Source organism: Sminthopsis crassicaudata, chromosome 2 (assembly GCF_048593235.1).
Source record: "Sminthopsis crassicaudata isolate SCR6 chromosome 2, ASM4859323v1, whole genome shotgun sequence".
Classification (NCBI taxonomy): domain Eukaryota; kingdom Metazoa; phylum Chordata; class Mammalia; order Dasyuromorphia; family Dasyuridae; genus Sminthopsis; species Sminthopsis crassicaudata.
The window spans coordinates 310,902,479-310,917,005 of record NC_133618.1 but is presented as its reverse complement, the minus strand read 5'-3'; the positions used below and the strand labels follow the sequence as shown (position 1 = coordinate 310,917,005).

General features: G+C 34.7%; 1 protein-coding gene across 17 annotated transcripts in view; it reads left to right on the top strand.

The window, feature by feature from the left end:
- The window catches only part of TMEM63C (transmembrane protein 63C), a 132,141-nt gene that overhangs the window by 57,658 nt on the left and 59,956 nt on the right, over positions 1–14,527 (top strand). For all 17 annotated transcript variants that reach the window (XM_074289905.1, XM_074289913.1, XM_074289907.1 and 14 more), the window contains 4 exons: positions 458–681; positions 1,700–1,779; positions 3,232–3,313; positions 11,232–11,269. In XM_074289905.1, the coding sequence (XP_074146006.1) occupies positions 499–681; positions 1,700–1,779; positions 3,232–3,313; positions 11,232–11,269 (383 nt within the window). In that variant the 5' untranslated portion in view covers positions 458–498. The remainder of the gene's footprint in view (positions 1–457; positions 682–1,699; positions 1,780–3,231; positions 3,314–11,231; positions 11,270–14,527) is intronic.

Below are 14,527 nucleotides of genomic sequence, written 5' to 3'. Positions count from 1 at the left end.
GTCAGAAAGCCCTGACTTCAAATCTCTCTGTCTGATACTACTTCTGAGACTTATTAGCTGGATGATTATAGGGAAAATCATATAGCTTCTTCAGCATTAGCCAATCATTTAAGACTCATCTGCTAAGTTATAAATCTGCTTTGGTGTTTAACTTATAAAATCAGTTCTTTGATACATGATTAGAATGCTTGCTTACATTTTGCTATTTTCCTTTAGGATCTTGGGTTGGTGCTGATTTGCATGATTAGTATATAAGTATATAGTCCCTTTCCTTTGCTCTGTTGGTGCTGAGCTTTGGGAGGGTTAGGGTTGAGGACTGAACTGGGCACCAGGCGTTTTATTCTGTGGATGTCCTGTGCAGTAGCCTGCTCTTTTGAAGGATAGGGTGTGGAGCCTGGCATTGTGGAAGATATCCTGACTGTGGCTTTTAACTAATACAATTTTCTTTCCTCCCTAGTCTTCTGTTTCCCAGAGTAAGGAGGAATCAGCCTTGGCAAAATGGATCCCACGTTCCCAGACGCAGTGAGCCAAAACACTATGCCCCTGGATATTCTGAATGTTGTACAAAGACTCAACAACCAATCATTGAACGCATGCTTTCATACCAGGAGTGTTATAATGAGGGGGCAGAGCTTTGGTGGAATACCCATTGTGTTAATCTTAAACCTCTGCTTCTGGCTGGTAAGTCAGTGGCAGGGTGGAGAGAAGAAAGAAAATGAATGGCCCTATAATGAGTCCTAGCCATAGATGTACCAATGTGAGCTGGTGATTAGCCACGGTCATATACCTGTTTGGGAGTCCAAACAAGAGAGGAATAGTAGGACTCCTGGATTCATAGAGTCAAAATATGATCGTATCATACATTTAGAACTGAAAGTGACCTCTAGTGGTCATCTAGCAGTGGGGGCTAAGCTTGTTTCCTTGATAGGACTTCATTCCAGATAAAGGTAAGAGGTAGAATAAAAATTTAGTGAAGAGATCAGAATATCATTGAAGGTTATGGTTGAAAAGGGATCATTAAGATCTCTTTCAACTCTGTCATTTTATTGATAAGTAAATGGAGTTACAAAGGGATTGATTGGTGTATTCAAGGTCAAATAACTAGCTAAAACAAGATATGGAGTTTCTTGTCTCCGTATGATTACAAAAGATATCTCATTAGAGGCTCACAGCCTAACCATGGAAGTAAACAGGATAGATATTCCTAGAGAGGAGGAAACTGAAACTCATAAGGGCTGAATGAGTAATTCAGCTACTAGAGGTCATTTAGCCCAACACCCCCAATTTTAAAGCCAGTATGGTGTAGTGGATAGACTATTGTACTTAACTTTTTAGCCTCAGTTTCCTCATCTATAAAATGAAGGGTTTTTCCTCTCAATGAAAATGTCTCAATGATCTCCAAGGTCTCTTTCAGTCCTAAATCTAAGCTATTATCTTAGCTGTGTTTTTTCTTCACTGATAACAAAACTGAGTGGCAGACCTAAGACTTCACCCAGCCTCCTAATTTCCAGTCCAATGCTCTTGAACCAAGACCCTCCTTCATTTCTTTTTTGAAATGATTGAAGAGTCTATTCCTAACTGTCAAAGGGTTAGGGTAATAGTCCCCAGGCATATTAACTCCCTTTTGAGCCAAAAGAGGGTCTCCAGTGTCATCAGGAGTAGAACACTGATCTTGACTCACTTTTCTTTCCAACTGCAGATTGCTATTTTTGTCTATGCCTTCCTTCGGAAAGCTGCCTGGGACTATGGACGCCTAAGTCTGCTAACAAATCATGAAAGGTAAGACTCAATCTATCCAACAAGCCCACACTTATTCCCTAGAATCACTTGACTCTAGAATACAGAATAGACTTGAATCTAGATCTGTCCTCATCAAATCCCAAGTTGATGAATCCACTGAAGGACCCCAGTTGAATAGCTCCATTTGGGAAATTAAATTTCCCCAGGCCGAAAATTATTGGCCTAGGATGTTTTTTTCTTCCTCATGTTACAATATGCAACCACATGTGAATATTGACTCTTTTTACTTCTTCAAGACCACCCAACAAGAAGCTAGATTTAATTAACTGTCATGTTAACATGATAAGTCATGTTAACATGAGAACAGTAACAATAAAAAACACTTTAATCCTCTGTATTGATTCAGTTCTGGTCCTTGTACACAGTCATACCTACATCTACACAGTGGCCCTCAAACTTTTTAAATAAGGGGCCAGTTCACAGTCCCTCAGACTGTTGGAGGGCCTGACTATAGTAAAAATAAAAACTCACACTGTCTCAGCCCCTCAGCCCATTTGCCATAATCCTGCTGGCCGCATCTGGCCTGCAGGCCATAGTTTGAGAACCCCTGATCTAAAGTGTTCACTATGTGACAGGCATCATGCTAAGTGCTGGAGAAATAAAGGCAAAAGATAATCCCTGCTCTCAATTGAGTTAAAAATCTAATGGGGAGGCAAAATGCAAACAACTACAAATCAACAATCAGAAAATTCAGCTGATAGACCTATTAGGGATAGTCCAAAGAGGAAAAGGGTTCATGTGGTCTTATACTAAGGTCTAATGGAGTTTAGGGCTTTTTGTACGTATTCATTCATTTTTTTATTCTAGGACAAAATAACACCAGAACTTGGAATTGACTAATTTGAGTATGTCAGATAAAGATAAAAGGATTCATAGAATTTCTTTGGTTTCAGGGACTATACTCATAGAACTTATCAGTTCTAGCTACTACTATATGTTGCCTTTCCTCCTTTCCACTACTACTCTGCACTCCCCACCATTTTCCCTCTGGGAAGCATTACCTCTATATTTTTGAGATTCTTTTGTTACCTGATCATCAGAATCATTGGGATCTCAAGTTTGAAGAGATGCTTAGGAAGAGATACTAGAAGTTTAGTTTCAGTACTTCATCATGTACAGGAGAGAACTGTTACAGAGTCAAAGTGACTTCTTAATGATCAGAGCCAATGAGTAATAGAACCCTGAATTTGGAATTACATGGATCTGACCTCAAATTCAGGGACTGTGGTTGTTTCTACAGCTAATGAACTGAAAAATCTCTTTTGCTAGTATGGGAACTGAGAACATTCATTCCTGATCCTAGACAAGAAGAGAGAAGAGAATATAGCAAGTGGAATAATGACCAAAGGGTCAGACTTCAAATGATAAAAATCTGTTCTCTCCTTCTTTCTTCCTTTCCTCTTTTTCTCCCTCTCCTTTCTCTATGGCTAGCTTGATCTCACTGTTCTTTGGAGAGCAAAGTGATAAGAATTCCCCAATGGAACCTATCCTGGAGGTACAGAAAATAGATACGGTAAGTATTTGATGGAGGTGCTGGTATGAATGAATGAATACATACTAAGGTAAGAGTTCCATTCCTGAGACCAGATTTCTCACTAGATACTCAAAGACAGGTTTCCATTGACCTGCTCCCCAAAAAATTTGCATAGAAATAGAGGGAGATAAAACTTAAAGGGAAGCAGGGAAAAAACAGGGGGGAGGTAACCTGGGGATGTAAAGCATTCTGGAGAGACATTGAGTTAGAAATAAAGTTTGTAACATGGCTGAAACCCTTCAAGAAACAGTAATCCCAGGCAGAGCCCTCGCCAACCAATGAGGAGGCCCTAAGATGGAGTCTTCCCTAAGTTGGCAAGACAACTGTTTTGTGTTTATGTATGTATGTATGTATATATGTATGGTGTGTGTGTGTTTGTGAGAGTGTGTGTGTGTGTGTGTGTGTGTGTGTGTGTGTGTGTGTGTGTGTGTAGGTGACATAGTGGATAGAGTGCTGAATCTGGAATCTTCCTAAGTTCAAATCTGGCTTCAGACACTAGCTATGTCACTTTGGGCAAGTCACTTAACTCTATTTTCCTCAGTTTCCTCATTTGTTTCCCCATTTGTAAAAAGTCCTAAAGAAGGAAATGCAAACCATTCCATGACTAAACAATGCATGTATGTGTATTGAGGGAATAATTCAAAAAGTGAGTTGAGCCAGGAGTGCATACATGAGCTCTATTTCATTTATATATTTTTATTTACATATCATAAGCAGATAGGTATGGTATTTTAAAATATTCAAAAGACATAATTTCTGGGTAATTTAGTCACTATTATTAATAATAATTATAATTTTATTAATAAATACTAATATAAATACTCAACAATTTAATCATTTTATTAATGATACTTATAATAATTAACAATCATTTAGATAAAGGAATGGTTACTTGTTGTCTGTTCCTGAGACCATTTTAGCAGTAGGCTTATGACTTATATGTCCATTGGAAGAGGGATGTTCCTGAGAGTTCAATCAACTCTGATTAAAGAGAGAATGAATATTACAATGAAGGACCAGATATGAAGTTTGGTTATGTCATTTGCTTTAAGTTAACTCTAGCCTTGAGCAATCTATTCAAAGAATTTATCCCCATCCAAATCTGAGAAAAACACAATTGTTCCCCTACCTAAATGGGATCTGGATAGAGAACATACCTCTACCTTTAGAGACTGAGGTCTTGAAATGAGGATAAGTGAAAAGGGGGAAAATCTGAATCTCCCCAAATCATTGGTTATTAATAATTATTTCTCTCATAGGTATATGCTTATGCACATGTCCTTATTTGTCTTTGTATTTCCCTTGGAAGATGACCACATCCGATTCATTTCAATTCAGCAAGCATTTATTAAATCCCTGCCTTATTCTGACACATTTTCCCAGAAGCCATAGTTTCTTTCCTTAAAGAATTTGGAATCAAGCTGACCAGATAAAACAAATCTGTAAAACCATCAAAGAAAAATGGATTCAGTTACACAGCAAGCATATTTTTGTCTTGTTTTGTTTTTATAGTATTTTATTTTCTCAAATACATGCAAAAATAGTTTTTAACATTCACCTTTGCAAAATCCTGTATTCCAAATGTTTCTCCCTCTCTTCCCCCTCTTCCTTCCCTAAGAAAGCAAGCAATTTAATATAGGTTAAATGTACAATTCTTCTAAATATTTCCATATTCATCATTCAGCAAATATTTTTTCATGTGCCCAGTAACTTAGGAGAAATCCAGATATATCTCACATGGCCCCTAATTCTGGAAGAAGTTCCAAAACAATTGTTTAGTTAGATTTCAAACAAAAGTTTGTCAAGCACTCACTAGTATATAAGGCACTGTCCTTGGTGCTAGATTTTTTTTTTTTTTTAATATGAGGAAAATGGTCCCTTCAGTTAAAAAGTTTGCATGCTTCTGGGGAGATTGTAAAATGGACATAGATAAGCAAATAAAAAATATAAAATAGTAATTTCAAGGTCAAGACAAAACTAGCATCTAAGGGATATTAAAAAAAAGTCTCAGGAAGTGGTTCCTGAGCTCTCTCTTAAAGGAAGTTAGGAATTCTTTGAAGGAGAGAAACCCAAACGAGCATGTGTAGGGAAATAACATGAAATAAGACTGCAAAAATAGATAAAAGCCATTTTGAAGAGGGTGATCCAGACCAGATTGAACAGCTGTAATAGTGCAATACTGACTATACTGAGTATAGATAAATATTGATTATACCATAGTAGGTCATTCTGATTATGTCAGAATTTTCATGGAGAAGGTATTTTGAATTGATCCTCAACAAAGTGAAAGGTCAATCTTAGTGAAGGGAGGAAGAATAGAAAAACAAAGTTGTAGAATTGATAATTAACAAGACATAAGTGGGGAAACAACATCAAGGAACCTTGCTCAACTAGAACAAATGGGCTGACTTGGAAAGTCATGAGAAAAAACAGGTAAATGTAATGAAATGGATTAGCAGAGTAAGAATGGAAGAAAATTTAATTCTGATATTATAACAAAGCAAATATGTATTAAGTCCTCTGCTATGTACAAAACTATAAAGTGCTGCAGGAGACCTAAAGTTTCAAAAACAACAATGCCATAAAGATTTTTCCAGGGTCAATCTAGCAATATAGATCATTACATGCTATAAAAATATTACATGATAAATGTGTTAGAGATTTACAAAACAAAGTTCTATATGAAGCTGAATGGAAAGGATATTTGTAACCAGAGAATGGGGAAAGGCATTGTGAAGGAATGGCAACTGGTTTAGGCTTTAAATGAAAAGAGGACATTTGAATCATAGAAAATAGCTTAAGTATATCCTCCAAGACTTCAGTGGTCCTCAAACTTTTTAAATAGAGGGCCAGTTCACTGTCCCTCAGACTATGGGAGGGCTGGACTATAGTAAAAACAAAACCTCACACTGTCTCCTCCCCTTAGCCCATTTGCCATAACCTGGCAGCCGCATAAACATCCTCAGCAGACCGCAGTTTGAGAACCCCTGCTCCAAGTCTCAAAAATGTAATGAATTTTTAGGATACAGAGAATTTTGGTAGGTTAAAAGTACAAAAAAGACATAATATAAAATAATTGGCAAAGAAAGATGAGGAAATTGAGGCAAACAGGGTTAAGTGACTTATCCAGAGTCATACAGATAGTAAAAGGCTGGATTTGAACTCAGGAAGATGAGATTTCCTGATTCCAGGCCTGGCATTCTATCCACTGTTCTATCTAGCTACCATATTAATATATAGTATATAAAAAGTATAAATTTATATAATATCTCTATTTAAAAACTTCTTCAATACCTATTTTCTCTTGTAATCCCATATATTTTATTTTATGCATTTTTATGCATATTTATGTTTAAAATGTTTCATGTTGCTGTTTCATTCTCCAGCTCATTTTCCAGATGAGGAAACTAAGGAAAACAGAATAAGTCACACAGCTAATATCTAAAGCCAGATTTTTACTCAGGAAGATGGAGTCTTCTTGACTCCAGGCCCAATATTGTATCTATTGTAGATAACGCACAAGTTGGTACAATGACAGACTTGGAGTCACAAAGTCCTCAGTTCAAATATAAATATTGTCTATTATAACATATAAATTCATATTTATTATATAACATTAACACAAACATAAAACACAAAATATGTTTATAATAGATGTATGTCTATATGGAGAAACATACATATATATATCTATTTGTGCATATATATGTTTCTTTGATGAATTCTTTCTGTTCTCTTTATATACTTGATACTTGGGCCAGATATATACCCCACAAAAGTTTTCTAGCTGGCTTCCCTATCTCTAGTCCATGTTAAACACATCTAATTATTGCTCTTCCTATAATTTGGCCACTCCCCTATTGCCTGCAAAGATCAAAGAACTGAAACACCTGTAGAGGAAAGCCTGTGGAATATGAACACCTATAAAGCAAATGGTTTGTCACCCTTCTGCTCCACCTGAAGTGCAGAAACCTGGAGTACAGAGCATTGAGGTCCTGCCCCTTCAGTCTAGGAAATGAAATGCAGATATGTCAGAGAGAACTCCTGGTGGCCCACACCAAAATACCAATAGTCTAGACCAAGGGTTCTTAGTCTGAACTTTGTGTGTGTATATGCATGTATGTATGTATATCAAATTCTCTATTTTCATATATGCTATGTATATGCATACTATATATTACAATATGTACATACAATACCAGTGGTCCTCAAACTTTTTAAATAAGGGGCCAATTCACTGTCCCTCAGACTGTGGGAGGGCCGGACTATAGTAAAAACAAAAGCTCACACTCTGTCTCAGCCCCTCAGCCCATTTGCCATAACCTGGCGGGCCCCATAAACGTCCTCAGAAGGCCGCATCTGGCCTGTGGGCCGTAGTTTGAGAACTCCTGTACTATACATAAAAATACTATATATATATATATATATATATATATATATATATATACATATATATATATATATATATATATATATATATATATATATATATATATATATATATATATATATATATATATATATATATATGTATATATATATATATGTATATATATATATACGTATATATATATATATATATACGTGTATATATATATATATATATATATATATATATATATATATATATATATATATATATATATATATATATATATATATATATATATATATATATATGTACAACATATACCGATACTATATATACAGACATACACACACTATATGTGTATATGTATATTCCTATCTATATACACACACATGCATACCCCCGCACACACATACTACATATACATACATACACACTATATACACATACTATTTTTACAAATTACTATACACATATATATACTATATATACAACATATAACTGTCTACACTATATATTACGTGCAAACTATATATACATATATATATACACATTTTATACACTATATATACTTTATAGACATTATATTATATAACACTATGAATATGCACATATACACACATTGTATATACACATACATTATATCTGTTTACATATATAAACACATACATGTACATAGACCGTATATATACATATAAATATATACACACTATATAAATAAACACACAAATACTCTCTGAATATATGCATTATACATATACAGTATATATACAAACACACACTATATATACATTATACACATTATACTCACACAACATATACATACATTTATAATACTATTCAAAAATATCACATATATAAAATTTACATACTGTATTTACATATTATATATTCAATGCACATATTAATATATTCAGCATGTACATATACATCATATACACATATACACCTACATGCACACACTATATACATTTTATATATACATACATACTATATATATCATATATGCAAATACTACATATGCCTACATACACATACTGTATATACACATACTATTTATACACTCTCTCTCTCTCTCTCTCTCTCTCTCTCTCTCTCTCTCTATATATATATATATATATATATACACACACATATTTATATGTGTATACTACATATACTATAAACACATTATATACACACACATATATACACATATTTATATGTGTATACTACATATACTATAAACACATTATATACACACAACATATACACATATACATATTATATATACACACACAAACACTGTGTATATATATTCATTCCTATACTATATATGTGCTACATATGTATATATAAATAATATACATACAAATATACACACTATATATATTTATATACACATACTGTTTATACACATACCATATATACACTAAAAATACACTTACTATATATGCAAATATGCACATACAATATATACTATAAATCCCATACACACATATATACACTATGTATGCCACACACACACACATATATATACTATACACACTCTATATGTACCAAATATACACATTGTGTGTATACATATACTATATATGCACTTTATATATACACACACCACATACACACATAAAACATACTATATACATGCACCAAACACACTATTTACATATTGTGCGTATACATGTTCTATACACACTATATATGTACAATGTCCATACACCATACACACATTATAAATTTATACATCCATCCATATATACACACACCAAATATATGTACTATACTTATACACATACTATATGTACTATATATGTGCACACCCACATACCATATATATGTGCACATATATACACACTATAAATATATGCTATGCATATGTACACACTATATTTATGTGTTATATGTACTATATACATATATACTCTATAATATAATATACATACACACATATAAACATACAGAGATTACCTATATATGAAGATTAATAAAGATTAATAAATTTGGCATGTTTAAGATGGACTAGAATTAGGTAGTTAGAACTAGTAAGCTTTTCTAGTAATCTAGGATTTACGTGACCAGTACGTCTGGTCTAAGGGCTGGCTGTAGAAATATAAAGTAAAAAGGGATTTCCTTAAAGAACATTTCAGGTGGAATTCTGGGTCTGGAGTCAGAAAGACCCAAGTTCAGATGTGCCCACAGACACTTATTTAGCTGTATGTTCCTGGGTGAGCCCCTCATCCTCTTATCTCAGTTTCCTCACTAAGGGAATGGAAATAATAACAGGTTACCTTCCATGTTGTTGTGAAGATTCAATGAGATAATATTGCTAAAGCACTTGGTGCCTAGCAACAAGTTCTATATAGATGCTAATTATTATCGTTGTTGTTACATTCTGATGACTAATTGAATATGATTTTAGAATACAAGTGAGATGCGATTAATTATGGGTGGGTCTGCATGAAATGGTGGGGGATTTGCAGTCAGAAGACCTCTTTGAATCTGGAGTCTTCAACTTGTAATGAGGAGATCAAACTTGGCCCCTAAAAACTCTTTATCAGTTTTAAATATTATGATCTTATGAACTCCAAATTTGTAAGTAGAGTGAACCATAGAAATGGCGACTAGTGGGCCAGGTAATGAAGAATTTGAAATGCCAAGTGGAGAAATGGATACACACTCATGATTCCCATCTACACATCTAGCATAAACATGTTCACATCCATTATTTCATTTGGTCCTCAGAAATGCTCCGTGGGAGTAAGTAGGACAAAGATTATTATTCCCTTATATACATGAGAAAACTTTGCTCCTAGGGACACTTGACTAGAGCCTTCAGAGGTAGGAGCATGGGGGAAGAGGAGAGTGGGCAGGGCTATGCTGGAGTAAACTTGTAAGAGAGAATTGTTAAATATATTGCAAGACGATTTATACTTTGAAGGTGAGCACAGAGCTTGGCACATTTTTGTTGTTGTTAAGTCATATCTAACTCTTCATGACCTCATTTGGAGTTTTCTTAGAGTGATTTGTCATTTCCTTCTTCAGCTCTTTTTACAAAGGAAAAACTTGAGGCAAATGGGATTAAATGATTCGCTCAAGATCACACAGCTAGTAAATGTCTGGCTGGATTTGAACTCAGGAAGATGAGTCTTCCAACTCCAGTCCCCACACTATCCACCACGCCACTTTCACTGGCTGCAGTCAGCGTGTGGATTCCTGAATTGACAATGACACACTTACTTATGTGAATCTGGAAAATGTCTTCCTTTGTAAATCAGGAACTTGAACCAGATAGTCTCTGAGGCCTTTTCCAACTGTGATCGTGTCTGTGTGTGTGTGTGTGTGTGTGTGTGTGTGTGTGTGTGTGTGTGCATTCATACACATCCCTGATCCATCCTCTCTGAGTGACTTACTTTTTATGACTTAATGACATTCCCTGTTATAACGTCTTGACAGAAGCCCTTAGTGCTTCTCCAGATCTTGTCTATATACCTAAGAATTTCCCTTACACTGTGCTAACTTACTCTTCTCCCTCCTTTTTACTCCCAGGGTAACTTTTCTTGGTTAATCAACATCATAAAAATGAAGTAAGTGTTTCTTCATCCTGAGTGAAGGCTGTATGGTATGGGGGAAAAGGGGAGTTGGCAGGGCTATACTGGATCACCTTTTGAGAGAAAATTGTTAAATATAGCATGAGTGTTTAGATTTTGAAAATTAGCAAATGCTACTAATTAAGGTTTAATTTATTATTTTGTTGATTGTTTAAACTTAAGTGGTAGAGAAAATGTTAATAATGCAAATTAAGCTTAAAAGTATATTATGGTTGTTAAACATTTCCCGCTACACTCCTGGGAGTAGGAAAGGTGATTCAAATCTTCTGCCCCTGAATAAGCTATGTGGACTCCCCACTTATACCTTGTGTTTAGACCTTGAATTATGGAGCCTTCTCTATTTTGAGCATTACTGGGCAGGAAATATTTACCTTATCTGCCCTATCCCATTATTCATTAAGCAGACCCTCAGAAACAAGTTTCTTTTCCTATCTTATAGGCTTTTAGCCTTAGCCAATTTCAATGTCATCATCAAAAGGAATTTCCCCTGTGTCTATCCTTCCAATTCTGCACAACTGAGGGAAGGAGTAATGGGAGAAGGCAATATGATAACTATCTGATACCTATCTTCAAGCTTTAAAAGGATTAACATTGTGGAAGAGGAAATAGTCTGGTTGCTCTTAGAGGACAGAACTAGACCTAATTGATGGAAGTCATAGGGAGACAAATTCTAATTTAATATAAGAAAAAGCTTCCTAACAACTAGAGCATCCTTGACATAGTAGCTAGGAATGTTGTAGAAGTGGTCACAGCTCACTAGTAGCCCACCTTTAACAACAGTGCCCTTGCTATGTATATTTTTCCAATTAATCCCTTTTTTAGTTTGTATAATGTTTGGCACGTGAATGGGTACCTAACCATTTATGAATTACCAATTCATACTGAGCTATATGAGTTGCACTAAATACCTTTCCAGTTCTATGATTCTTCAAGTCCCTGACCCTCCTATAACCCCTGAGAGATAACTTCTGAATTTTCCCCAATTTTCACCACCTTAATTTTTCATTATTTTCAACTCCAGCTAAACAGAACCAGGCACAACTAAACAACTGCCAACACACACATACACACACCATAGTATATTGGAAAAAGCATTAGAATGAGAGGCCACAGACCTGGGTTTTTTTACATGCTATTGTGACACTTTGGGATTATAATTTATATCTCTCCAGGCTTCATTTTTTAATCTATAAAATGGACTTGGTGTCTGAGATTCCTTTCCAGCTCTGAAATTGCATGGTTTTATGAAGTCTGGATCTTCGTACAAGCATACCCCCTTTTTGGACTGTCTGTTATCATTCTATTAATCTATGTTCTTCCTCTCCTTCAAAACTCAACTCAAAACATTCTTTCTTCCAGCTGTCCTTTAAATGACCTCCATCTACCAAACTCTTCTTTGTATCAGGCTTCTATAACAAATAGTTATATCACATTTACTTTTCTTTGTATTTTTCTTTGCAGTGCTCTTAGGGTGTTTTTCATTAGGATTCACTTCAACATCAGGACAGAGATTTTTTCTTCTCTTTCTTTTATAGAGCCTTTTAGTGAGCATTTCAAAATTACTGGATGACTGACAAAATTGCCCTTGCCAGAAAATTTCCCTTAAAACATGATTTCTGTAAGCTTTGGTTATTGTTAAGATAAGGGTGTGGAATTCAGAGTTAGAACTCTCTTCATGTTTTTCTCACTTGATCCCAAAGATACTCTGTTTGCCATGGGCTTTTGTGTTTGTCTGTCTTTAAAGAATGGCTCAGGATCACACTGAAATGTGAAAATAGTAATTTTAGGACAAATAAAAGATGAAGGGTAAACTATAAGGTGATGGGAATATAATGAGAAATTCTTGGCTTATGTCACAGAACTTCTCCCCTTTATGTAATATGTTGTAAACATATGGTAGGTACTAGTTTACCACGAGAAATAAAAAGGCTACAAAAACAGTCCAGGATTAAAGAATAAATGGCCAATACTACATGAACAAGAGTGAAGAAAGTCCTGGATTAAGATGCTGGCAGTATGCACTTAATAAATGGTAATATTACTCAAATACATGCTCAGTGAGAGATCAGAGAGACCTTATTGAGGTCTAGAACTGGCTTTCTGCTTAGGGATTCCTAAGTGGTATACTTAAGCAGATCAGTATAGCCTTATGTCCATTTGGAGTGTCACTATCTTGGGAATTTTGTCTCCAAGTTCTTGGTTTGTTAAGACTGTCTTGATATACCAGTGATAACCCATATATAATTGATGATTCCATTGCCACTATTCTAATAGAACTGTCCTCTCTTGAAGATTACCAGTAACATTCTAAAGATCAAATTCTGTGGCCTCTTCTCAGTCCCCATTCCCAACTTTTCTATAGCATTGAGCATTGATACTTGATTCAACTGATCCTGGTTTTCAGGAAAGCATTCTTATGCATTCTTCCAACTCGCCCATGGCTTATAATAAATAGATCTAAATAAGCTGGATGTTCTTGGAAATCCTTGGTAATTTAGGACTCAGACACCAATATGTTGTCCATCCCTTTTCTTTTTTATTCCATTTCCATTCATTAAGTGCTTACTATGTGCAAAGTACTGTGAATGGTAACCTCCTTTGACTTTTTAAATTTTTTTCATGATGAACTTAATAAACATGAACATTTTGCCATATTCCCTCCATATAAAAAGAACAAAAAATTAAATTGCATATGAAACCATTAAGTTTCTATTAAATTTAACATGATTATACTATTTCCCTACCTCTCTGAATCACCATTATCTGTACATTTTTAATATTTCATTGATTTTTTCATCTCTTTTTTGGTATAACACTCTCCTACATCTGTTTCCCATCCTTCCCTCAATAAAATCCTATTCTTCTAACATATGAGAATAGTCAAACCAAACAAGATTCTCACGTAGGCTGTGTCTGAAAATTTATGTCTCATTTTATAATTCTTGGCCAAGAGGTGGTCTTATATGTTTTATCTGTCTTCTAGAATCAAAATTTTGGTCACTGCATTGATCAAAGTTCTTAAGTCTTTCAAAGTTGTTTTCATTTATTTTACTATAGTCATTGTATAAATCTTCCTTTTGGTTCTACACATTTTACAGTGATACAAATAAATCCTCCCAGGTTTCTCTGAGTTAATCTCTTTCATCGTTTCTCAAATGTAATATTATTCCATTCTATTAATATACAGTAATTTGCTCAGCCATTCCCTGATTGATGGATATCTAAATTGCTTCT